Here is a 26,649-nt window from a genome sequence, read left to right as displayed (position 1 = left end):
CACTCTCTACCATACCAGTCGCTCTAATTAATCTAATAATTGTGGTCATGCCCAGGAAATTAATTCAGAATTTTTTACTAAATTGATGGTCAATATAAGTATAACTTAGATATATAAATTGATTTTTATTTATTTACAAAAATGTCCTCGTTACTCTATTAACCTCTGATGAGTGATGAACGCCTGTCATGGCCAATTAATGAAAAAGAATTAATTTCTCCAACGAAGGCTAGAAGATTAATTAATTGGGGTTGTCTGCATCTTCAAAAATCATTATATTGCACAGAATTATGTTCCAATTAACTTATCATCAACATATCGAAATGGTCATTAATCACACTCACCCGATCGAGGTAATTACTAATTAAGACGGGTTAGGTAATTAATTAGGCCTGGCAAATCGGGAAGGTCGAATGCTGCCGACCAACATTGTACCAGCAGCATTACAAGGCAACCACTCCTAGCTAGCTAGTTTCATGCATCTAACTTTGTTGAACAAACAACGTCTATATATATATATATATTTATATATTGATGCATTAATTCACAGCATGATATATATAGTGCAAAGATTACATCGACGACTGACTTGTTTTTATTATGTGATCACAAGTGTTGACTCTCCCACGTTGTTCTCAAATCACTTGCAAAGGGGGCCTCGATCCCCTTTTAAAATTACGAGCATCTAAATCAAACCCACTTAACAAAGTGTTGGTACTAACTTGAAAGCATGAGTGTGTGTGTGTGTTGTGTGTGTGTGTTTAGCCTTTGAAATATTCCTAAATGGGGTTGGTACTTAAAAATTAAATTTCAAGCATATTCTATGAGTAGGTTCCATTAGGTGACTTTTTTGTGATTATGCTGTCTATAGCATTTTCTAAATGTGAACAGCCTCCAAAAATGGTATATATAAGAGGTGGTAATTAATATATATGGATTGTGTTGCTTTCTTTTCTTATAAAATTAGGAAGAATAAATATAATTAACCTAGGCTTTAAGGATCGATCTTATTTGGCAGCCTATATATATATTATTCGAATTCTCTCACCGTCCCATTTCTTTTCCGAACAATATTATTAACCCCATTTCTTTTAAATTTAGAAATCAAAGCGATTGAAAATAGGCTGATTAGGAGCCAAATTAAGTGAGTGGATGCAGTTAATCTGCTTCATTATATTAGTATATATTGTTAATAATGGAGGACCTTAATTATTTGGGACTAAATTAAAGTAAAATGGGAGAAGTTGAGCTGTATGTCCAGCCGTGATTCTGGGGAATAAGATGAGCTTCGTGGTTGAGGAGTGGCATCATAAATTAAATGTTAATTTGTAAGAGTCAAGGGGCACACGAACCAAGTGGGAACGAAGTAAGTATAACGTATAACACATACAATATTATTAATCAAGGGAAAAAAAAAATGAAAGTTTTGATTATTGGAGAAGATTAATTAGTCAATATTGGATTAGCTTCTTAAACCTAGTTGACCTCTTTATTATTAGGTAATGCTTACTGAGAAGTCTCAATCTGCAGCTTCTGCATATGGCCCTCATAGTTATCAAGAAATTAAATTGAGTTGGGAGTGATGGTTTGAAAATTCGACCATATATTTTGGTTACCATTATTAGGGCTTTTGAAAATATTCTTGTATTTAGGGAAAAGGGCTAGTTGGCACGTATTTCGAAAAGGATTTGTGATGCTTAAATTTATGATGGGATATTTATTGAGAGAGAAATAAATGTATTAAAAAAAGAAAAAAAAAAGAGAGATATTATCACTCTATGAATGAATTATGCTTAACTTAACCTCATCCATCGAATCGAATTTCTTAAAAGAAAAATAGTGTTCTTTAATATTGGGCTATTTACTGCATGAAGGTGAGAGAAGAGAGAAATTGAACAATTTTAGTTGGTTTCTTGATTAAGAAAAAAGAAAGAAAGCCAAGAGAAATAAGGGAAAAAGAAGGGCTTAATTAATTCACAGACCAGCGGTAGCCTTATGAAAAGTACAAGCGACTTGTATTGAAATGTTATTTATACCTGACTTGGAATTCCTCCTCCCAACCCAACTCTTCAAATAATTATATATTTTAACACTTGTTGCCAAAAAAAGGTTTCAAAAATGAAAAATTTAAGTTAAAAAAACCTTCTAGAACCAGCAGTAAGAGATGAGGGGGTTTACAAGCACTTCATACCAGTGAGAATGTGCAAAATTGGCTTGAAAACAGAAGCCTAATTAAAAAGGGGTTGTTTCTTCAATAAATGAAGCATTAAGTAATTACAAAGGAAGTAACAACTAAGTAACATTAAAGAAGAGGTGCAAACCCATTTGCCATTGATGACAAAGACACCATTTCATTTTTTTATTTTTCCAAGTTAAAAACAATGGTCTCAAGAAACTTAAGCCACAGATGATGATGATGATGATGATGATGGAGTAGTACGTAGTTTTTTTACTTGGGCATCATCAAAAATAGAGAAGTTCTGGTGGGCAGCAGCCTTCAAATCCAATTCTGTCAACCAAGAGAATCGTTTCCAAGACAAAAAAAAAAAAAAAAAGGGTTATGGGTTTTGCTTGAAAGCCAAAAAGGAATCTCATCTCTCTGCTGGCTGGTTCCCCTCCCCACCCCCCCACCCCCTTCTCTCTGTGAATAACTTTGCTTAAAGAGAGAGAGAGAGAGAGAGAGAGAGAGAGAGAGGCGGAGTAGTGAATGAGGTGGAGCATGCTTTTAATGTGCAGTGCCTTGCTTTACTGGTTGGTTTTTATATATTCTTGACTTCGTGGGGCAAACTGTGACAAAGGAGTGTCTGAAAACCAACCTAGCTAAAACGTCACCTCCACCACCACCACTCTACCCTTCCTTCCATCCGTTTGCCCCTAATTTCCCTCTTTAACCCCCATCTAATTTCCACCTACTTTTACATTAAACAAGCATAAGCACCCCCCTTAATTCAATTTTGTGAAATATTACGCATACATCGTGAATTTATCCAGTACATACTCAAAAGATAGTGGACATTACAAAAAGAATTATATGCTTATTTTTATGTGTGAAAGATTGGTGGCCGACTGATTCACACTAGCTAGTCACAACTCAAGGTTGGCTGTTTTTCTTTTGTTTTCTCTTTCTGATTCATGGCTTTACACACACTTGTTTAATAACACTTTGTTGCCATTCATCACTATATAAAAGCATAGCCCACTATCCCACCACTCCAGTTTTCATGCTTATAGTCTCTGCTTGTGTTTTCTTCAATTACCCTCTCTCTCTCTCTCTCTCTCGCTTTCTCTCATTTCTTCTGTGTTTCTTTTTCCCTTTTGGGGGGTTTTGATAAATGGAAGCCCCGGAAGAGTTCACAGGCTCTAGCGATCAGGCCATGGTTGTGAAGGGTAAGCGCACCAAGCGGCCGAGGCCTTCGGCCTCTCCTCCCTGCGCGGCGGTGGCGTCCAGTTCATCCGGCGGAGATGTTTATTCTTCTTCATTCCCATCTCCAGCCACGTCCGGCGAGATATCTTCCAGCACCGATCACGAAGACGAAGACATGGCCAATTGTCTGATTCTTTTGGCCCAAGGCGGTGGTAATTCAAGGCCTGTGGAAGATGATCAGATTGAAACGTTCAGAACGTCGACTGCCAAACCGGCCGGGTTCTATGTCTACGAGTGCAAAACGTGCAACCGGACTTTCCCGTCGTTCCAGGCTCTCGGCGGCCACCGGGCCAGCCACAAGAAGCCCAAAGCAGAGGAGAAGAGGCCGGGTCCGGCGACACACTGCAGCGAAGAAGAAGAAGGCCAATTCAACAAGACTATTACTATGGCCGCCAAAGTTTCACCTCTGAATCACAAGGGTTATAAGGTTCATGAGTGTTCGATTTGCGGGTCGGAGTTCTCCTCCGGCCAAGCTTTGGGCGGCCACATGCGGCGGCACCGGGCTCCTCCGCCCGCTCGAACCGCCGTGAACGTCGAAACTGTCGAATCCTGCGAAGAAAGTAACAACAAACCAAGGAAATTCCTACCGTTGGATCTGAACCTGCCGGCGCCGCCGGAGGATGATCATCACAAAGATCCCAACTTTGAGTTCACACCCAACAAACAGCACCTCGTCTTCTCCGCCCCGGCCTTGGTGGATTGCCACTACTAGCTAGCACAGAAGAGGGTCCAGAAATTACCAAGATTAAATGTGAATTATAATTACCATTATTATCAATCAAACTATGATTCATTATTATCAATTGTTTGATTCTTCTTCTTCTTCTTCTTCTTTTATTTTTTTAAATTTCTGGGTGTTTTTAATTCTTTCCCACGTTGATCGATCCCTACGCTAGTTGAATTGTTTCTGAGTAAGTAAGTGGGTTAGTGTTCATGGTTGCCATTCATTCACGAAAAGTGAGTGATACAGGATCTTTACATTTTCCTTGTTTTTTTTTTTTCTCATATATATATATAAAAAAATTGATTTTGGACTTTCTTTGGTGGGAGAGCGATGTGTAACACGAGAGAGAGAGAGAGAGAGAGAGAGAGAGAGAGAGAGAGATGGGTATGGAATGGTATGTGACATGGCTAGGGTTGGGCAGCAGGAGCACCACAACCAAAAAGTCGTGGATTAGGTTCCTCTTCTTCTTGATGATCGAAGTAAAAGCTAACCAACACCTCTCTTCATATGGTCTCTTCCATTAAGTGACAAGAATAAGTGGATAGCTCAAGCTGGGTAGGTAACCATTCTTTATGTGACAAAAATAACTCTAAATTCTTATGTGTTTCATCTTCTTCTTCATCTTAGAAAATATATAGTTCAAGGCTGAGAGATTTGCCAATATCAAGACCTTCATATGATCGATCATTAATTCAAGAGATCGATTAGACCCCCATCAAACTTCTTAATTAATTATTAATGTCATTAACCTTTTTATTAAAAAAATCTAACAAATAGCGAGCAATGCGAATTAATAAAAATACTGCTCACTTACCATCTTACACTTTCTACACGTACAAAAATCCAGTAAAGATATAATTTTCCTTCATAGCTAGCCAAATATGAGCCCATTAATTATCATGCACATGGTACGTATACGTATAGGATCATGTTAAATTGTCACAAAGATACTGACGTATATACAAAGCCTAATTAAAAGAGTACTCTTTATATATAATCAGTAGATCGAATTTAGATTTAATTAGAAATTAACAGTAGTAATTATTGTTTGGGTGTGGCTTTTCTGATCTGGTGTCTTGTGATAATTTGGGTAACCATTGCATCTCTCTTATTAAGTTGCATTGATGTTGCGTAAGTAGGCAGTTTTGGTCACTAAAGGGAGAGAGATTAATTAATTATATGGCTGACATAACTCACCACTCTTGCTCGAGTAGTGTTTGTTATGTGCACGTTTTGGTGAATATTGGTAAGCCAAACATGTGGGCACATTGCGTGAGATATGTCTATATATAGAGAGAGAGAAAGAGAATTGAGCAACCATTGACATTGGCACATTAGTGAGGCTAATTAACTAGCTAGCTACGCCAACCTATCATATTCTTTATATATTGTTTCATATTAATACAAAGTGATATAACACGAAATACTAAATCAATTATATTTATCTAGCAGCTATTTAAGTAGAATTTATATTATTTGATTCAATGAATTATATACATGATTTAATATAATATACAAACGATCAGGACAAGGAGAGACGACTTGTGTTGATTGTTAACTTTTTAAAGCAATCTTACTCTTTTATTTAGTCCACCTATAATTTATATAGACAATATAAAATAATATGATTGTGGTATTTTTATAATTAATAATGTTGGGCAATGATTAAATATTTTGTTATCATATAATATATATTTATTGTATTTTATTTTGAATATTTAAATAATTTTATTAATTGATTTAATAGTTCAAGACATGATGTATTTATCATAAATTAACAAAATTATTTAGATATTAAAAATAAAATATAATAAATATACATTATCTGAAAAATAAAATACATATATAATTGAGAAGGCACTCTTTAACAGCCATTCAACTAACCAAAGAGACCCGTTCTGTTAGGAGAGAAACACAGGCGGACACGCTCAAAGGTCAATAAAGTAAGTTGAAAGGTGGAAGCGGCTTGGCCTGGCCCTGCGCCTTGCATATTATATGTATTAATGTATATGAATATAGATAGAGAGAGAGTACACATGCTATGTGAAAGCCTAGTTGCAAATCCAAATGTCACTTAGATTTTGGATATCAACCAATAATAATACGACAGGAATAGCATCAGCCTTCGTGAATTCCTATAGGGGCAAATCAGTAATTAAGCAGCCGCCCGCTGATTAGCCAGGGAGGATTGCATTGCAGGCTGCCCAACAACAACGAGACTATGAGAAAATAAATAATATTTCAGTACACAGGTTGAATGTTTGAATGTTGAATGTTTGAATCACTATAAATTGATATAATAGGTTATAAGTTTGATTTTTTTACTCATATAATGAGATAAAATTTTTATTTGTGATTTATTTCTTCTGTCAAAATTAAGGGTATGAACGGTGGAAAGCCACACAAAGGTAGTAATCTCAAGAAATAATGATATTTGACTTTCAAGCCACAGATCAAATAGCTAGGTTAGGATAAGTTGAGATTCATACCGGTAAATCATGGATTCAATTTTTTACTCTACATAATGAGACAAAGCATGTATCTGTAATTTATTTTCTCTGCTAAAATCGATAACACAAGTGACGAGGGATCGTGCAAGAACAATAATCTCAAAAAATAATGATATTTAATTTAAAAAATATAAATAAAATGCCAAAAAAGGAGGAGAAATTTGCCCCTTCAATCCAAATAAAATACATATATATATATATATATATATTGACATGCTACAGTCATTTGCCGCCCATTACACTGGCAGTTAAGACTTATTGCAATCCATCTAACCAATATGCTTGTATTCTACCATTCTATGATCTTTTGCTATAATACAATAATAATTTTTAGAAAGCAAATGTACAAACAAGAAATTAATTAAGTTTTGCTTACTAAAATAGTCAATAAATTAAATAAGAAATTTTTTATATATATAGAAATGTACAAACCAAGGCCATGGCCCGGATGATGGGGCTTTGGGCCGGCCCAATAGAATTCACTTCATTGCTGGAGAGATAAAAGTATGGGCGCAATGACCGTTGACTTCAATTCCCAATCCCATCAGAGTTTTACAAATTCACGGGCATTTCTCACATAAATATTGTCGAAGCGCCATTTTCGTTTTTGTGTTAAAGAGTTCGAAGAGCCATTTTCGCGCTCCTCTTTCATCTTGCCTCTGAAATTCGTCTTGCTCATTCCTGTGTTCTCAGCGTCGTGCGATCGAGAGAGAGTGAGAGAGGTTTGGAAGAAGATGGAGATGGATGGGCCTCTCGATTTCGAGGCCGAAGACCGCCTTCTCAATCTCAAGTCACCGGCACCCGCCAAAAGAAGGTTTCCGTTTCGAACCGATGTTTTAGGATCTTTTCAAAACTCAAACGAGTTCTCTTCTGTTATTCTCTTTTCCCGTGAGACTGCATGTCTGACTAGTTAGGGTTTTTATCTCGCTGGAATCGCTTCTATAATTTGTGGATTTATGCTTGCATTGCGTTATGCTATTGAAATTCTTCGTTTTAAACACAATGATATGATTTCGACTTCAATCTTAAAGTAACAGGTAAATTATATGTCTGCGTACATAACCACTACGGAAACGTACTTTGCCTCTTCGTTTTTCATAGTGAGACTTCAAATATACACAGATGCTAACGCCTATCGTAAGCATATCGATAAATGGGAATGGTAAATTAATCAGGAGAGTTTTTATTTGTCTTGAGCTCTGACTAAACTTTCACTGCACTGTCATCCTCCCGCCGTTGGTTCGTCTTCTTTCTTTTCTTCTGTTTATTTATAATCTTAAGAGCCTTCCGACATTCATAATTAATTCAGCTCAGTCCAACTTATGTTTGTGTGGAGAAAGTATAACCTTGTTTCTCACTCGTTACTTTTACATTTGACAACTTAAAATTGAATTGGAATTTTACTTGAAACTGCTGGTGTTTTGGCCATCTGTGTCTCTTTTTTCCTCTTGTCTAATCGTATTTTTCTTAGTTTAAACCCTTTATTCATCCCAGGGTATAATGCAATAGCATATTTTTGTCTTGTACCTTCAATGGTTGTGTGTTGTTGTGACATACTTGTAAAAGTTTTAAGGATGACCATGAATAATTGAATATTAAGAAAAGGGACAAAATGATTGTGTTTCTGTAAAACAATAGAATTCACATTTTGCTCAATATGTTAGTTCCAGCATGTCATTTGCTTCTCCTCCCAAAAGTCCCTCAAAAGAATATCAGTCTGACATCAGGATATACAATTTTGGTTGTCCCAGCCTTATGTATTTGTCAAATGCAATAATGCGTGCTACTTCTTGTGGTGACTTGTATTAATTTCTCCAGGAAGCTCATAGGTCTAGATGATCTTCTCAAAGATCACTTACAGGAGAACAAAACACTTGAGATGAAGTCAAAGCGGGCAAAAGCAAGAAAAAATGACTATTCAGATGATGATGAGGATGACAGAGAAGTTAAACTGTCTGAGTGTGTTGAAAAATGCCAGAGAGAGGCAACTTTTTTTTTCTTTGTTTTTGTTTCCATACTTGTTTTCAAATTTACTCAGTTCTTCTGTAACTGCAAATATGAATTTCATTATGTAGATGGGACAGATAAGTGGGGAGGATGAGGTCCTCTCATGGGGTCTTCAAGTTTTTGGAAATCAGGTACCGACTACAAGCTAACTGGAATTTTACACCTTAGAAAATCATCTGAATTTGGCATACTCTCTGTCTCAATTAGGCATGCTGCATGTCAGCAGAGGCTGTAGCTCCCATTTATTAACCATAGTTTGCAAGTATATGTATGTATATATATATATATTTGTTTGAAAATTATAGTCACATGTTTTTTTACCTGGGTCTGATAATATTATTTGCTTTCTCCTTGCAATTTGCAGAAAAGTTGGCCAGTATTGGTATTTAATGAGCTTGGAAGTTGTGGAATTTTGCAGTCTTTCATGGAAAATGAACTCAATTCACTTGTTGAACTTGACATTGATAAAGGTTCCCCACTCTTTGAAGGATAGTGTGTCCTTTAAAACTTTTATCTGTTTTGCCATTTCATTTGAATGTCAATTATGTGTCTCTGCTAGCTTAAGTTTGGTTCTAAATGTGTTCTAGCAAAATAGTAGTAATTTGTTTTCTACATTATGACAGGAGAAACCTTCCTTAAGAATTTATTAGTAAATGGATGGCTCTTGAAATTGGTTTTTGCACGTGGTCATGTAGAAAAACTCATAGCAACATGGACATTTGATTTGAGTAAGTATTTTGTTCTTTCAAGGTCATTGTTCTAGTAGTTACATCATTTGAACACTTTTTTTTTTTCGGGACTGGCCTCAGTGTTGTACTCACTGGAGGAAGCGCTAAGTTCATCTGCATGTGACTTTTGGACTGCTATTCTCTCCTTTAAGACCAAGGTATCCTGATCTCTTTTCTGTTGGGATGATTTGAGGCAAGATTTTCTTGCAGAGCACTTTAAATCGGTTATAAGTTTTTATTTATTTATATCTTAACCACACCCTAATTTTTGTGGCATCGTGCTTTAGCAGGGTGATTTACTGCATATTAAAATTGACTGGTTGCCAAAGTATTTTGAACTGAAAAGAGCTCTTGAAATCTATGGTTTTCTAATGGATTTACCATCCAAATTTCCATCAGATGTGGAAGTGGTGAATGTGGGTAAGTTTTAACAGTTTGATTCTTCTAGTTTCTCTTCCATTAGACGTGCAGCTAAAATGAGTGTGTTGGAAAAGGAAAAGGTATGTTTACTGAAGAAAATGGCTATCTTTTTGTTTGGGGGTTATAAGATTTTGAAAACATTAACTGGGAAAATAAAGTAGATTTGAATGCAAAACATTATCAAAGATTTGATAATACACATCAAGATTATTCTTTTCATGGAAAAATGTCTTAACGGTTGATAGATCTTCATTTGACTTTAAATAGCTCACTGATGAAATGACCTCATCTCTTAATTTTGTTATTCCAATGTACTTTTTTTTTTTATGGGAAAAGTTGCTTATCATTTATTATTTTTCCTATTTTTTGTGCTTGTCCTAGAAAAGGTATGTTATTTGATTAGTGTAAGAATCAAAGCTTAAGCTACAAGTGTACATTAAGGATAACCAGCACTTTATTTATTTATTTATTTATTTTTTTTTTTTTGGGGGGGGGGGGGTTGTGGTGGTTGTAGGAGTGCCTCCTTTTTGGAGATAAGAGGGAGACATGATTAAGATAGTTTGTCATATGAGAAGATTAATAGAGTCTCATGTAAGGAGAGTTGATGGAATGGAATAAGTAGTTGGCAAAAGAGCTAGAGGAAGGCCAAAAAAACTTGGTGGGGGACACAGATTTGATATTAACTCTGAGTCTTATAGAAGATAATTAATGCAATTGATAGAAATGAATGGAAATCTAGAATTTATGAAACTGACCTCATAGTGGGAGAAAGGTTTGGCATTTTGTTGTTGTTTAATAGACGTGCTTGCATTTCATTTGTTTTTTCAACTCGTTCAGGATAATGATTGCTAATGGTCAGTCTTTCACCATCTTAAATTTATTTGAATATGATTATAGACATGTATAACAGGATTGACTATGATGCCTGATTTTGGAAGGAAATTTTTAGGCCCTTTAGTCTGTCTTAGTGGGTATAAAGTAAATTTCATTAGGACGAAAAAGACATTTGGATCTAATTCCTATGCTTGATGACTATCACGGCCCCCCTTCTCAAGATAGATACCATACAAGCTTACTGGAAAATCTCTTGTTTTTCTTCCATGTTGATAGCTTTCTCACAATTGCTTAAACTTGTGACTCAGATTCTGATTGTAGGGGACCATCTCGACATATTAGAGCGTGGATCAAGTTTATAACTGCTTGTACTCAAGTAAGGTCTGTAGCAATTGTGATCAAAGAGTTTCTGTAACTGCTGAGTTGATATTGTTGCTTGTGAATTGAAAGTTGAAACCCTGAAAGATATTGCAAACGAACATTTTACTTATTGGGAAAAGTTGCATTTGATCAGCCACTGATACCTATATAAGGATTCATACTGTTTTGAGTTCTGCAAATGTTAAGTCTTGCATGGCATTTTTTCTTTTCAGGAGCACATATTCAATCCTCTCCACTTCAGAAGCAGAAGAGTTGCTTGTTGTGATTATCTGTCTGTTTGTAGATAGACGGGTTCTGGGCCTGTCTGTTATTTTGTACAAATGCATGCTTTCGGTTATTAATTTCTTCACTGACACTGAATGGAATACCAGCTCTGAGAAAGTAGCCAGATCTCTTGTTTGCAGGTCAGTTCAAATATGGTGGATTTGCTGGGTCCTACATTAATTTATAGCAACTCAACCTGTGCCAGATTTTACCTAGCTTTCCTTGTGTGTGTGTGTGTGTGTATAAATGTTTCAGTTGCCACACATCTGCTAGGAACAAGTTGTTATGTTCATGCCATGATATTGACATTGTATTGTTCAAAATAATAAGTCAACATCTCTGGATATGAAAATAGTGCTTTTGAAGGTGCAGAACTATCTTGTGTTAGAATTTTGTGGTTGAGTCCCATTTACAGTTTCTGTTGGATCTCAAATTCTTGCACTAATTGGTGAAAAGATTAGGCCTTGTTTGAGTTCTCAAGAACAAATTACATAATGATATTTATGTCCTAGCATTCTTATTTGGCTTTGTTTGAAGAGAATTAGGAATGCAATAGAATGGAACGTAAAAAATTTTCTTCTTGTTTGGAGAGTAGAAGATGGAAATCTCCTTGTTTTGGAGAGAAATGAAAATGGATAGAATAGAATAATTAAATAGAAAAAGACCATTTCCCTCTTAATGAGAAGATAGAGTGTGAGTTAAGGGCAACTTTAACTTTTTTTTTTTAAAAAAAAAAAACTACTAAGATTAATGTTGTCAAGATGAAAAATTAAGATTTCCATTCCATCCATTCTCCCCCAATTTGGGGAAGTAAAAAAAGTAGGGTTTTGGAGGAGAATGGGTGGAAAGTGTTTCCACCATTCCATTCCTCTCCCTCCCAAATGATAAGAATTGTTTTTCATCCATTTCCATTCCATCATGCTCTCCCAAATGCACTGTTAATGTTTGGTTTAGCCAGGTCCCACATTTATGTTGGTGAATATTTGATTTATGGCACACTTAGACAGGGGCCTTTTGCACTTTTCCACTCTGAATGCAGTATTTGTGAATCTAACTTATGCCAACCGTCACTACAAACTTAATTGTAATTCTCAAAGGAGTTTCTGCTTTCTTGTGAAGACCTCTGGATGTGGAATGTCTGTCTTGTGAAACCAAAAAACTTTAGGAATCCAAGTGGTTGATCACCAAAACACTGTTGCATGTGTTATATAGCTCATGGTTGCTACCAAATTAAGATTATTTTGTGTTCGCCATTTCATATGATCTTGCATGATTGAGTTCTGCACCTTGAGTAATTATTTTCTTGTGAGAATCCCTAGTTTGGGTTCATATTTGAATAATTTCTTCCCTAGCTGTTCCACTTGACTAAGCTTTGTCTAATTTTTGCTGATTTACGATATTGTGAACTTAGAATTCCTGGGGATGTGAACTGCATGAGAATTGTGGAAAGCATTTCAGGAGTTGATGAACGCAGCAAGCACCTCAGGTGCATAGTGGCCTTTCACTTGCTTGTGTCATGTTTGGATGAAAAGGTAGTTATATCTTTCTGTTGTTCCTGTTTGACATGACCTGATTTTATGCAACTTCTGTGGGGATATTCATTTATTAAAGTATTTCTTGGCACTTGATTATTGTGTTTTCTTACTCTTTTGATTGTCTTTCTGTTAAGTCGTTAGCTGGAGCTGATGCTACACTGGCTCCAACGTTATAAGTAGAAAGTCTGAAGTAACATGATTTGAGCTGAGGTTTTGTTGTGCTTATGTGCAAGAAGAGCCTAAGGTATCACCAGAAATGAGGTGGCTTGTAGATGGTGTGGAAGCAATGGAATGACACTAAAAGATTATATGGAGTTGATAATGATGGGTATAGTGTTTTGGTTCAAAAAATGGTATCATACTGTACATAGACAAGGCATGTTAGATTTACTCCATTTGGCAAGGCAAGCCACACATAAAGCCTGGATGTTTTGTTCATGTACAGTTGAGGCTTTCTCAAAGCATAATTCATCCTAAACTTACTAAAAGACAGAATTTATAAATTTATAAAATGGATAGCACCTATTACAAAAGGCTGGGGCTACAGAATAATGATGATTAGAAACATATATAAGGTTGGAGGTGTCTTTGTTTAACAAATATTTGTGAATCATATGAGAATTATGGCTTGAGACTTTGTCCCTAAGTGAGAGTTATATAGACATGCATTAGATGTTATTCCAATTTAAACATGCTTTGCTGTATAGTCAAATGCTCCCTAGCTTGCTTTCTTTATCTTTATGATGGAATCTCTTCTGGTATAGAATAGCTCAGGAAGCATGGATTCTAGCTACCTGTAAATTTTTTTTGTGGGTTCAAGATAAGAATGCCATAGCAGATTAGGGTCCAGAAATATGGAAGGTTAGGGTTTCTACGTTGGATTGGTTTCAGAACTGTCAGTTTGTTGGATAATTGATGTGGTTAGGGAGCTTGGGTAATTATTAATTTAGGTTTGAAGTGTTTAGGCTTGACTTGAGGGTACATCACATCAAAGGTCCCAAAACTTTGGTGTCTTTTGCAATTTGATCACTAAACTTCAATTCTTTGCAAATTGATCACAAAACTTTAAAATGTTTTGCAATATGGTCACTAAAGTGATTTTTGACAATTTCTTGCCAAAATTGCTGATGTGACAATGGCCATATCATCGCCACGTTAGCGCCACATTAGCAATTTCGACTAGAAATGATCAAAAAATCACTTTAGTGACCACATTTCAAAGCATTTTAAAGTTTTGTTATCACTTTACAAGAAATTGAAGTTTAGTGATCAAATTGAAAATGACGCTAAAGTTTGATGATCTTTGGTGTGATTTACCCCTTGACTTGAGCTACACTGAAAAGGGTTTTACAATCTTGTGGCTGGAAAGTAACCAAGAATACTCTGGGATTTTTTACAAGAAAAGGGATAAGGAAGAAAATGCTTCTTCAGATGACCATTCACATTAGACAACCGTGTTTGATTAGTTTCATATCCAATGCATATACAACACATTTATGGAAGTGCTTATGGTTCTTAGAAAATTCAAAAAAGTATTTATCAATTAGCATTTTAGAACGGGATACGCAGTTTACTCCACAAAATTCAGTAATTTGGGCTTGAACATATAGACACTTTACTTGATCTGGAGACACAGAAAAATGGATTTGATACCGATGACAATGAGTAATCATGCCTGAGTTGCTGCTTTTCTTCTGCTCCAGGTTAATAACATTTTACAAGTATGTACTTGCTTTTCCCTCAACAGGTTTCTGATGCAGAAGGGATCCTGAAATTGCTTATCTCAATTAATGTGAAAGACAGGAGTTGTGACCTTTTGAAACTGTACATTTTCTTGGTTTTGACTGAGAACTGGCTTTTATATACACCCGCATTAGATGGCAAACCAGTGGTACTAGAAATGTGGGGCGTTTTTCTTAGAAACTGTTCTTGCCAAATTACCAGCACAGATTTGAGGTGTTATGCATCAAAGGTAGAGCACTCCACTCCACTTTCATCTCACTGTATTCCGTTGATTTGTTCTATTAAAAAGTTTCCCCCTGCAGGTTCGAAGTAAAGCATCGTATCTTCTTCAAGGCACCAACAACAAATGATTGTTTTATGTACTGCTAGATTTTGGAATTATATCCAATCCAAGGCTGATGAACATGGATGGTATTACTCTTCACCTGCCTATAAAACCTCTTTCAAACTATAAATTAAGTTTTTCTCTGCTGCCAATTGGAATTGGAATACTTGCATGCTGCTTCATCATGAAAACCGAATGGCTTGATAAAGCATATGTAATTTGATTAATGGCCAAACAACTTACTTTGCTCCCACCTTTGCTTTTTGACATTAATGGCTTCACCCTAACTGGTTCATATGATTGATGACCATATTTTTGGTAAGATGATTGTACTCTAGTTAAAGCACTTTGTTTCTTTCACTAGTGTACATTTCCCACAGAAACTTATTTTGCATTGCAGGCTATTCAATCGAGGAAGCAGTTCGAACCTGCAATATGAAAACTAATGAGGCACTTGAAGTCCAGTCGACTCCTTTTTTGTTGGGAAACAAAAGTGAGACATCCAATTTAGTTGGTTGTTCTAGTCAAGCCGCATGTCTCATTCATTTCTGTTGCAATGCTTTTTTTGTTTTTTTGTTTTGTTCTTGTGTTGGGGATGTTCATAAACTCATATATATATATATATATATACATATATGTTGCATGATGCCTGCCAGTTTCAGGAACATGTAGCACTATATACGTATGGCTTAGAATTAGGATTGTAATTGATTGAGTTAAATTAAATTACTCAGCATTAAGAATGTATTTGAACTCAAGTTTAACTCATCAAAAGTTCATTTATCATGTTCAATAAGTTTTGAGTTTAAGTCAATTTGTTTAACATGATAAATGAACTTTTAGTGAGTTGAGTTTGAGTTTGAGTTTGAGTTTGTTAGAATTTTTTTAAAATTAAAATCATTAAAATTTATTTTTACATAATAAAAAATAAATATAAATATAAATTTTTAAAACAAATATAATAATATGGTTTAAATGAACATAAATGTTTTTGCCACAAACATAAGGATAAAAATAAAATATTAAAATAATAATAATAAATATTTATATTGTCAGTTCATGAATCAAGTTGATTTTTATTTTGCTTAAATTTGACTTATTTATGAGTTGATCTTTAAATTGAAGCTTAAACTTGACTCAGTTGAACATGAACATGAACAAGTTGTTATTAAACCGAACATTGAGCCATTTACAAGTATATGCTCATTTGCGATTTTATTTTAAGCTTTATATCAACAATTTTGGCAACATGTATGCCTAACAGTACATGACCGAGTTTTGGAAAATTCTATGGTATTTTATTATGTTCAGTATAAAATGAGTAATGTACATTAGAAAATGTGTATTCTATAGTATAATAATATATTTTTTATATTATATATTACACTTTATTGTTATTATTATACTACAAGGAATTCATGCCTTTAGGCATATAGCACAAAGAACAAGGATATATATAATCCTTGGATGCTGCTAATGCACAACCTAAGAAAATCTTTGACGGCTATTGAGCGCTGTGCAATTCCAGTAAAAGAAAGAAATTGTTCATGCAGTCAATTGTCCAAATCTTCATTTAGTATCAAATGAAATTCCCCATCAATGGCCCAAATCTGTGTCAGATTCAATTTTGGATCCTTTGTGTGCTTAGACTGGATCTTGCGAATTTAGGTTGTTTCCGAAACGAATTTAAGAATTAGTTTTATATTTGTACGTTAAATGTATAAATCTTAATAATATATTATACACATTGTTTGAAGAAAAGTCGATGTTAAAAAATATACAGATTGAAGTACAAAATATTTTATATGAAAAAGAGATGACAATATTAAGAACAATCTCATCCATCATCACAATAATGAAGTGTCAGTTTTAGCCTCAAAACCAAGCAAAAGGAATTACCAAAATTTCTGGACCCATGTAAATAATATTATACTCTTTTTTTATCCAAATACCAAAAAATGATTTAAATACCTCACCAGAAAGTGTGTGTGTCGTACATATTGCTAGAGTCCAGAAAAATATTTTACATCAATCCAAAATGGAATTTTAAGAAAAAGGGAGAAAAATCAGAATAATACTATAAATTTTACACGATTTAAAGAGATGCAGTATTCAAATACATACATTCATAATAAAAAAAATCACTAAAATAACTTTTAATGGAAAAAGTGTGAATTTTATATTTAAAAATGTATAAAAATATTTTTGAAAATATACAAAAGCAAATAAAAGAAAAAAAAGATAAGGAATGTAGCCAATCCTGCAAAGAATATGTACCGAAATAACTCACCATCCAGATAATAATGGAATAAAAAAGTTAATTGTTATTAGAAAATGAGAATAAGATTTCTTAAAATATGTGAAATTAAATATTAGACTTTAAAATATAAATTCGATTTTGATATTTTAGACGTAGCTAGTAGCTAATAGCTAGGAAAATGTCTTTGTAATAAGGTGTTTATATAATGTAACCTGATTTAAGATATAATCTGATGGGGTTGACCACCAAATTTTATATGGATATGTTTGTGATCTAAGAATGCAAATCATCCAACACTTAAAAAAAAAAGTCAACATTATCCATTGGACTCCAGTAATCAAAGAAATAAATAAACCCAAATAAGCAATGATGGTGATGTAAAATGATCAATCGTTTCCACATTTTTCTTAGAGATAGTGCACCAGATAGGTTTTTTGGTTCTTACCACAAATTGACTGTACCAACTATCCCACCATTAATAAAGCAATTTAGGCATATTTGCAAGCTAATCTGAAGACAATAATAACAAATATAAAAACCTAATCACACTATCATTTAGGCCAGACTCCAAAACTCAAATCAACCACAAGCTGAAAATGGTGGGAGTTGTTTTCAACACCAATGAAAAAATTTCAAAGGGATGCTTAGTTTCCAAAAATACCACAAGGAAAAATGCAGTTTCTAATTTAGCAAAACAGCACATTCTCACATTGTTATTTAATAAAGGCAGAGAAACAAGTGTTATATCAATAGATGGTTTAAGGTTTAGAATTCGTTTAGCCAACCCACCTAATGAGATTAAGATTTGTTGTTATAACATACTGTACATTGTCCCAATCACGTCACCCTGCCGAAGCCACAAATCAGGACTAACAAGAAAAAACAAACTCTGAACTTCAAATGACAACAGAAGTAAACCTTTCAATGAGTAACAACAGCCATAAACCGTTGTCCTGAATTCCACACAACACCAAGTACACTACCAAGGTACTAGCATATCAAAAGTCAACCAACAAGGTACCATATGAATTCTCTTTAGTTAAGAGAATTACATAGTACTGTAAAATAGAAAAGTTTGCAAAACCCCCAAATCCTAGATATCACATGTCATTAATTAATTCATTAGGGGATCAGAACAGAAAGGGAGTGAGAGTAACATTTCACTTGGCAATTTGTTGAGCCTGATTCTCCTGCTGCTGATGGTTCAGAGGCCTCCTAAAGAGCATGATGTGCGGCTCTGGCCGGTGGATTGCATAGTGGACCCAACCTCGGCTCTGCTGCACCCCAATTGCGCGCCATTCACCCTAATACACAAAATTGAAACATGCAGTACCATCAAATCTACAATCATTCAACATAATTGCAAGTTTTGCAATTGGCAAACTAATATCGTCGATTTAGAACTAACATCAACTCAAAGTTCTCCCGCTTCTAAGTTTGAATCAATATCTTTTTCCTCACAGAAAGTTAGAAACCCACAGATTTTGCTTAAATTATTGAAAACTATTTTGAATAGGTTACAGTATGTAGCGTAGGGATTTTACAATTTATGATCTTCAAAACTTAAACCGGAGAAAAAAATTTGTGAATTTCAGAAGATACAAATTTAAGTGAGTTAATAATAGAGATTAGTGGGTGGGTTAGCAATAATAATAATAATAAGAGGGACAGGGTTAATTAGCAATAGGAAAATAATAACAATAATAATAGGGATAGAGCACTTGTAGTTGTGCTTCAACTTCTAGTATTAAAGTGCGAAGAAGAAAAGTCCAATTGCCACAAGAATCCAACAAATAACAAAGCATCAAATGTGAAGAAAAATATGATATCAACAGACACAGAAGCTGCAATTAACTTTTCCCTTTGAGATGCAAACGACATCGCTGAAAAAACAGAACCCTAAGATTCGGGGTAGGAGGAGAACATAGGAAGAAACACAACCAAACCAAGTAATTTGATTGATAACAAATCAGTTTCTAGTCTAATCCACTTTGTTGCCGACCAAGCGACAAAAAAAATGTTAAAAGCAAAGAAATAAATCGGAAACCCCAATCGAAAAGAGAACTATTATAATTATTGTTGGACAAGAATTCAGCAAAAGAAGAAGAAGAAGTCTAAATCGAAAAGGAGTGGAGAAGCTTTACAAGACTCGGTAAATATCAAGATTATCCTAGGAGGTTTTAGTAGTAGATAATTGTTGTAAATATCTATAAATATTATATCTTGTATCTATTTTTATCTCCTAATTTTTAGAAGATAGTGTTTCCTAGATTTTAGGAATAGATGGCTCAAATCATTTCTACTTTATAGGAAAGAGATTAGACTAGAACTTGTATATATTCTCTAAAACCTCTTGAAATTAATTTAACTAAGCATTCTTGATTTTTTCAAAGACTTGTTTCATGGTATCAGAGCACTGTTCAGAAAACGGCAATGACTTACTCCAATTTTATCCATGACCGAAACCAATCCAAACCCAACCCTAACCGAGGCCTCTACCACTTCTTCTCCGAGTACTTCTATCCCACCTTCGACCCATCTAATCTCACTGTAACATCTATTGATAACTATCCTCTACAAATTACTCAAAATAAACTAAATGGGAGTAATTTTAAGGAATGGTCTCAATCAGTGATGTTAGTGATCAAAGGAAAGGGAAAATCTGTTATCTAACCGGATCGATTCCTACCCCACCATCTACGACAGCCAACTATGGCTTTTGGGAGGCAGAAATTTCCACTATCATGGCTTGGTTGATAAATTCTGTGGAGTCGAAAATAGGGAGAACATGCCTATTCTACAAAACAGCCAAGGAAGTTTGGGAATCAATCCAAGAGATGTATTCAGATTTGGAGGATTTCTCTCAATGTTCTGAAATTCGATCGGTTATTAGAACAACCAAATAAGGTATGAATAGTGTGACTGAATACTTTAATACTTTGGTGGAATTATGGCATGAGATGGATATGTTTTATACAGTTAGTTGGAAATCTTCAACTGATAGTACTTAATACAATAAGATGATAGAAAAAGATAGAATCTTTAACTTCCTACATGACCTTAACCCTGATTTGGATGAAGTTCAAGGAAGGATATTGGGCACAAAGCCCTTACCATCTCTCAAGGAAGTTTTTCCTGAAGTTAGAAGGGAAGAGAGTAGGCGAAAGGTGATGCTTCAACACCCATCAGACCTAATTTTGCCCCACTAGAATTTAGCCTTGCGTCTGTTAAACAAGGGGAATTTTTTACAAGGAATCAAGTGAAGGAAAAATTGTGGTGTGACCATTGCAAGAGGCCCAACCATACTAAGGAAAATTGCTGGAAGATCCATGGCAAACCAGCAAATTGGAAGCCACAGCCAAGGAGAGATAATCTGTCACAACCCTAGGGTTGTGATAGGAATTGGGAGAAGAAATCAGAATTGTAGGAGGGGGAAAATCAGTAGAAAGAGGGAGAGATATTGAGAGAAAGGGGAAGGAACTTGCGGGAGAATGGAGAGAAATGTTGGGGAGAGAATTAGAGTTTCTTTCATTCAATTCAAGCATACCAACAAACTCCTAACAACAGCCTTATATAGGCGTCATTGCCTTCTAACTGCCTAACCACTTGTTAACAATATATCCTAACAGTTATTATAAACCTATTACAAGATTACCCCCTTTATTATATTCCTATTACAGCATTGACCCTCCTATACTCCTAGGTACATGACATAATCCTAGATCAACTTACAATGTTGAGGCTCCAACAAAAAATAAACCAAGTTTAAATCTATCCAAAGGCCAAATCAAGCCTTGTACAGGCTCCTAAATCAAGATACAACCCAACCAAGCACTAATAATCCTCAATCCACTGCCTCTCTAGCATTGCAAGGTAATCTCCAACACTATTCATTGGTTTCTATGCACTTTTCTAAGAATATATGGGTGATTGACACGGGTGCATCAGACCATATGACAAATTCAGCAAGGTTTATGACTGATTATACCCTATGTGACTCATCCCTCAATATATTTATGGCTGATGGAACCACTTCACACTGTTTTGGGTATGGGAACAGTATGTATGTCAAAACTGAAGCTCAATTTTGTGCTACATGTTCCTGGTTTGAAACATAATTTGCTATCAATTAGCCGGATCACTAAGGATATGAATTGCAATGTAATTTTCTATCCTTCCTATTGTGTTTTTCAAGATTAAGCCTCGAGGAGGATGATTGGCAATGCTAAAGTGATGGACGGTCTTTATTGTCTTGCAATAGATCTTCCTAATTCCTCTTCAAATAAAGTTGTCCTAAGTGTAAGCACCAATGCCAAAGTCTTGTTATGGCATAAACGCTTAGGACACCCTAGCCTACCTTACTTTAAATTTTTGTATCCTGATTTTTTCAGCAATAAGGAGCAAGTTCTTACATGTGAAAAATGCACTCTTGCTAAACAACCTAGATCACATCATCCTATTCAATTATATAAACTCTCTAAACCCTTCCATTTAATTCATAGTGATATTTGGGGACCATCTAAACACCCAAACATCACTGGTGCGAGATAGTTTATTACATTTATAGATAATCATTCTAGAGCCTGTTGGGTGTATTTAATGAAGGAAAAATCAAAAGCTTGTAACATATTCAAAAGATTTCATAAGATAATTGAGAATATATTTCAAATTTCTATAAAAATCCTTCAAACCGATAATGGCCGAGAATATTTTTCAAATAATTTCACAAACTACTTGGTCAAGCATGGCATCTTTCACCAAAGCTCTTGTCCATATACATCCAAACAAAATGGCGTGATTAAAAGAAAAAATCGTCATCTCCTAGAAGTGGCTAGAGTTATGATATTTACCACAAATGTTCCTCACTCCTATTAAGGAGAAGCTATCCTCACTGCCACCTACTTAATCAATTGTCTCCTTTCAAAAACCCTACAATTCTAAACACCCCTTAGCATACTCAGCACTATGTATCCTAACATTTCTGCCTTTCTTTCTATTGCCCCAAAGGTCTTTGGATGCATTGTATATGTTCACAACAATGCCCTATCTCGAACCAAATTGGACCCTAAGGCTCAAAAATGCATCTTTGTGGGGTATTCTCCCTCTCAAAAGGGATATAAGTGCTATTGTCCTTCCAATCACAGATTTTTTATTTCCACTGATGTGACATTCTATGAGGATCATCCATTTTATTCCATTACCACACCTCAAACAGTCCCAAATGATCCTTCTCTTCCCTTGTTTTCCATTTATCCTTTTCTACCAGTGTGTTCTCAAGGGGGCGAATGCTTAGTGTCTCATGATCACACACTGATAGAACCAGCTTCTAACCCTATTGAGCCTGAAATTTCCCATACCTTAGATTTTGATCCAGCCCCACATCAGCCCCCACCTACAGCAACCAATAACCCTAACCCTCTATTATTCTACTCAAGAAGACCTAAAGGCCAGCCGAAACCAAAGCAAGACTAGCCACCATCATTGTTGTTAAAAATCCCGATTTTATGCGTACGATTTTATGATTCGAAAACCCCTGAACAATTTAGATCCTATGTAAAATCTAATTTGGGATAAAATCCTATAAAATCTCGATTTTACATATACGATTTTACGCTTCAGAGATCCCTAAATGATTTTACGATTCAAAAACCTTCATTGATTTAAGTTGCAATTTAGAGGATGCTTCTAACGTCTCAACGTCACATAGCATCTGACATTGGAACTTATGCAATGAAATGTTATATTTTGCCTCTAAATTGGAACTTGATTTAACATTGATTGCATAAATTCCAATGTCACATAGCATCTAACATTAATTGCATAAGTTCTAATTTACTTGATTTAAATTATAATTTTTACTTGATTTAACATTGATTGCATAAGTAAATCAAGACAAACAAGTAATTAATTAATGGACCACCCAACCCCAAATCGGGATTTTACTTGATTTAATCAATGTTAAATCAAGAAAAAAATGCAACCTAAATCTAATGGAAGATGTTGAAAGAATCCTCCAAAGAATTTTAAGCTATATTTTACCTCTAAATTACCTATATTTTGCTTATACCAACCTGCTAGTTTTTGAGCTATATTTTGGAAGTATCATCTTTTGAACGATAATAAGGAATAATCAGGTTATTAAAAGATATTAATTTATTTTCTGCAAAATTATGTTATTATAAACATATATTTCCAAAAATTGAAGGGTATTTTTAATTATCTCTAAAATCTTACGATTTTAGGATCCGATTTTATAAACCCTTTTTCGATCTTACTTAAAATCCCGATTTTAACTACCTTGGCCATCATTTTCTGGGCCTAGTCCTTCAATGGAAAACACCGATAATGATAAGGGGACAGCCACACTCGATGCTGACAGCAATGCTAGAGAAGAAGATGGTTTGGATTGGGTTGTTCCTATAGCATTGAGGAAAGGGGTAAGATCATGTGTTAAATACCCAATGTCTAATCATCTAACATATGCAAAATTGTCTCCACAGTTAAAGAGTTTTGTGGCTAAGATGACAGCACTGACATCCCCAAGAATATTCAAACTGCTATGAATGATCCTAAGCAGAGAATGGCCCTGATGGAAGAGATGGCTGCCTTAGTGGGAAACAAGACTTGGGAGATGGTTCCATTGCCACCAAACAAGAAATTGATTGGTTGTAAGTAGGTATTTACAATAAAACGCAAGGCTAATGGAAGTATTGAACGATACAAGGCTAGGTTGGTTGAACAAGTCTTTACTCAAATCTACGCCATCGACTATGAAGAGACATTTGCCCCAGTTGCTAAACTAAACTCCATTCGGGTATTATTATCTCTTGCTATAAATTTTGATTGGCCCCCTCTTCCAATTTGATATTAAGAATGTTTTCCTTAATGGCGATTTGAATGAGGAGATCTATATGAGAATTCCCCCCGATTTTGAGCAAGAAGTTGATAGTGGAAGTGTGTGCAAACTTAAGAAGTCCCTCTATAGACTAAAACAGTCACCGAGGGCTTGGTTCCATAAATTTAGCATGACACTTAACCGACTAGGATACAATCAAGGCCAATCCAATCATACCTTGTTCATTAAGCACAATGAGAATGGAAAAAGGGATATATTGATTGTTTATGTTGATGATATTATTATGACAAGGGATGATTTGCAAGAAATTGATAATCTAAAGAAGCAATTGAAGGCTGAGTTTGAAGTAAAAGACTTAGGAACCATGAGGTATTTCCTAGGCATAGAGATAGCCCGAAGCAAAGAAAGCCTATTCATCTCACAATGGAAGTATATCTTGGATTTGCTAAAGGATACAGGAATGACAGCCTACAAACCAGCTGGAACTCCCCTAGAGAAAGGCTGGAAATTTGAAGAGAATGGTGATGATGCTCCGGTGGACAAAGAATGGTATCAAATATTAGTTGGAAGATTAATTTATCTGTCCCTAACTAGGCCAGATATGGCCTATTCAGTGAGTGTGATCAGCCAATATATGCATTCACCTACTGAAAAACACATGAAAGTTGTTCAACATGTTCTAAGATATTTAAAGGGGACACCTAGGAAGGGATTGATGTTCAAGAAAACTGAAAACAGGAAAATAGAAGGCTATGTGGATGTAGATTGGGCTGGATCTAGAGAGGACAACCGATCCACTTCAGGGTATTGTACCAAGGTATTTGGGAATGTGGTTACATGGAGGAACAAGAAGCAATCAGTTGTGGCTCGCAACAATGCCGAAACCGAGTTCAGGGTTATTGCTCATGAGATATGTGAGGTAATTTGGCTAGAAAGACTAATAGAAGACTTGGGGATAATTCTATCTCAACAAACAAAGGTATTTAGTGATAGCAAATCTGCTATCAACATTGTTAAAAATCCAGTGCAACATGACCGAATGAAGCGTGTAAAAATTGATAGAAGCTTTATAAAAAGGGAGATTGAAGGAGGGATAAAATTTGTCCTATATACCTTCTAGTGATCAAGTGGCCGATGTCTTGTCATGACCCAAGGAACAATAGAAGGGCATCATTGTAATAGGGTTGCAAAAGTTTGTTAGGATATTTTTCTCTTTTTGTCTTTTCCCTTTTTGTTTTATAGCTTAGATGGTTAGAGAGTTGTGTCTAGTAACTAATTGAGACTACATATATATTGCCTCAGCTGTAGGAAGAAGGTATGCAGAAAATAAATTGAATTCAATGTTTCTCTCTAATATTTCTCCCTATCTCTCTCTCTCTCTCTCTCTCTCTCGGTGATCTCCTCCCTTATCTTCTTCTTGTTCTCTCCTTCCCACCTAATCTCTTCCCCAACTTCTTCTCTTATTATTCTCGATCTTCCTTTCATACTCTAACTCATCTCCAAGGTTCGTGACATGTCCTAACAAAAGTGGTTTCAAAACCAGTCTTTGAGTTCCTAATTAGCAAGGTGGGAATGACTTCCATCTATTCACCAACTTGAAGGAGAGTGTTGGATGAGACTTCAGCAAAAAAAAAGAAGTCTAAATTGAAAAGGAGTAGAGAAGCTTTACAAGACTCGGTAGATATCAAGATTATCCTAGGATGTTTTAGTAGTAGATAATTGTTGTAAAAATCTGTAAATATTATATCTTGTATCTGTTTTTATCTCCTAATTTTTAGGAGATAGTGTTTACTAGATTTTAAGAGTAGATGACTCAAATCCTTTCCTACTTTATAGGAAAGAGATTAGGCTAGAACTTGTGTATATACTCTAAAACCTCTCGGAATTAATTTAAGCAAGCATTCTTGAATTTTCCAAAGACTTGTTTCAATTATACATACTTCAGAGAGAAGCCGACTTTTGGGGAGCAGTTTCGCGACTTCGGGAGGGAGAACCACATGCCTGCAGATGAGAAGGAAGTGAATTTCCATGTTTTCCAGGAAACCAAAGAGGACAGAGATCCAGAGGGGAGAGTGAGTACCTGTACTCGTAGGTGTCGTCAAAGTACTTCTCGGAGTACTGGATCTGCACCATTCTCTAAACAACTGCGATCAATCCTGACGCATAAAAGAAAGAAAAGGCACTAGTAGTAGTGGTGGTAGTTGTAATAGGAGTGGTTTGATAAAAACCCTAATTTTGATTGGAACAGACAGTGTCGGTGTTGGGGCTTGAATTCAAAAAGAGAAGAGATGAGAGCGCTCGGCGTCGGCGGTAATACAAGGAGGGGGGGATGGGCGAAATGGACAATGGAGGAACCAACTTCTCAATGTTTAACCAACCATTATTAACCTAAAATAATTACTACATGTTGTTTTTAAATAATATATATTTATTATATTTTATGTATATAGTATAAATAATAATGTAATTAATTGGAGATGAAATTGCATGTGTTTATGAATTAAAGGAGATTCAAGCTAGGGAGTGGGAAATGGTTGAATTTGCTGGCAGTGTGAAAAACTAAAAAGACAAATCATGTTAAATCTCAAATAACATTAGCTTGATATAGAATTGGGAGATGAGATGAGTTTAGATTTTA

General features: G+C 35.2%; 3 protein-coding genes across 4 annotated transcripts; 2 read left to right on the top strand and 1 right to left on the bottom strand.

The window, feature by feature from the left end:
- The first annotated feature begins 2,837 nt into the window (after window positions 1-2,837).
- Window positions 2,838-4,227, top strand: LOC127796555 (zinc finger protein ZAT5). Its single transcript, XM_052328740.1, has one exon. It carries the CDS (start codon window positions 3,333-3,335, stop codon window positions 4,134-4,136), a length of 804 nt encoding a protein of 267 aa, XP_052184700.1. The 5' UTR covers window positions 2,838-3,332; the 3' UTR covers window positions 4,137-4,227.
- Window positions 4,228-7,209: 2,982 nt separating this feature from the next.
- LOC127798485 (uncharacterized) lies at window positions 7,210-15,541 on the top strand. 2 transcript variants are annotated; one of them, XM_052332076.1, is made up of 13 exons: window positions 7,210-7,472; window positions 8,477-8,642; window positions 8,734-8,796; window positions 9,030-9,135; window positions 9,289-9,393; window positions 9,475-9,551; window positions 9,684-9,813; window positions 10,956-11,028; window positions 11,241-11,432; window positions 12,704-12,824; window positions 14,575-14,799; window positions 14,873-14,981; window positions 15,296-15,541. In XM_052332076.1, exons 1-12 carry the CDS (start codon window positions 7,393-7,395, stop codon window positions 14,918-14,920), a joined length of 1,386 nt encoding a protein of 461 aa, XP_052188036.1. In that variant the 5' UTR covers window positions 7,210-7,392; the 3' UTR covers window positions 14,921-14,981; window positions 15,296-15,541. The 2 variants fall into 2 exon arrangements, with proteins under 2 accessions (XP_052188036.1, XP_052188035.1); XM_052332075.1 differs by having other exon boundaries at window positions 9,681-9,813.
- A 2,504-nt stretch (window positions 15,542-18,045) lies between these two features.
- Window positions 18,046-26,362, bottom strand: LOC127797507 (cyclin-dependent kinases regulatory subunit 1-like). The gene is made up of 3 exons (XM_052330477.1): window positions 26,092-26,362; window positions 25,952-26,012; window positions 18,046-18,459 (listed from the first exon to the last, which is right to left on the bottom strand). Exons 1-3 carry the CDS (start codon window positions 26,142-26,144, stop codon window positions 18,316-18,318), a joined length of 258 nt encoding a protein of 85 aa, XP_052186437.1. The 5' UTR covers window positions 26,145-26,362; the 3' UTR covers window positions 18,046-18,315.
- Window positions 26,363-26,649: the final 287 nt, after the last annotated feature.

This window comes from Diospyros lotus, chromosome 3, assembly GCF_014633365.1.
Source record: "Diospyros lotus cultivar Yz01 chromosome 3, ASM1463336v1, whole genome shotgun sequence".
NCBI classification, from domain to species: Eukaryota; Viridiplantae; Streptophyta; class Magnoliopsida; order Ericales; family Ebenaceae; genus Diospyros; species Diospyros lotus.
The sequence above is the reverse complement of the archived record's forward strand: the minus strand, read 5'-3'. Positions and strand labels throughout refer to the sequence as shown.

Bases quoted from the DNA above. Each gene is read 5' to 3' on its own strand.
- LOC127798485 (XM_052332075.1), top strand. From the start codon at position 7,393: ATGGAGATGGATGGGCCTCTCGATTTCGAGGCCGAAGACCGCCTTCTC. The intron at 7,473-8,476 runs GTTTCCGTTTCG...TAATTTCTCCAG, and splicing joins CCGGCACCCGCCAAAAGAAG to GAAGCTCATAGGTCTAGATG. The intron at 12,825-14,574 runs GTAGTTATATCT...TTCCCTCAACAG, and splicing joins TGTCATGTTTGGATGAAAAG to GTTTCTGATGCAGAAGGGAT.
- LOC127797507 (XM_052330477.1), bottom strand. From the start codon at position 26,144: ATGGTGCAGATCCAGTACTCCGAGAAGTACTTTGACGACACCTACGAG. The intron at 26,013-26,091 runs GTACTCACTCTC...TCTCATCTGCAG, and splicing joins GACGACACCTACGAGTACAG to GCATGTGGTTCTCCCTCCCG. The intron at 18,460-25,951 runs GTATGTATAATT...TTTGTGTATTAG, and splicing joins AAAGTCGGCTTCTCTCTGAA to GGTGAATGGCGCGCAATTGG.
- LOC127796555 (XM_052328740.1), top strand. From the start codon at position 3,333: ATGGAAGCCCCGGAAGAGTTCACAGGCTCTAGCGATCAGGCCATGGTT.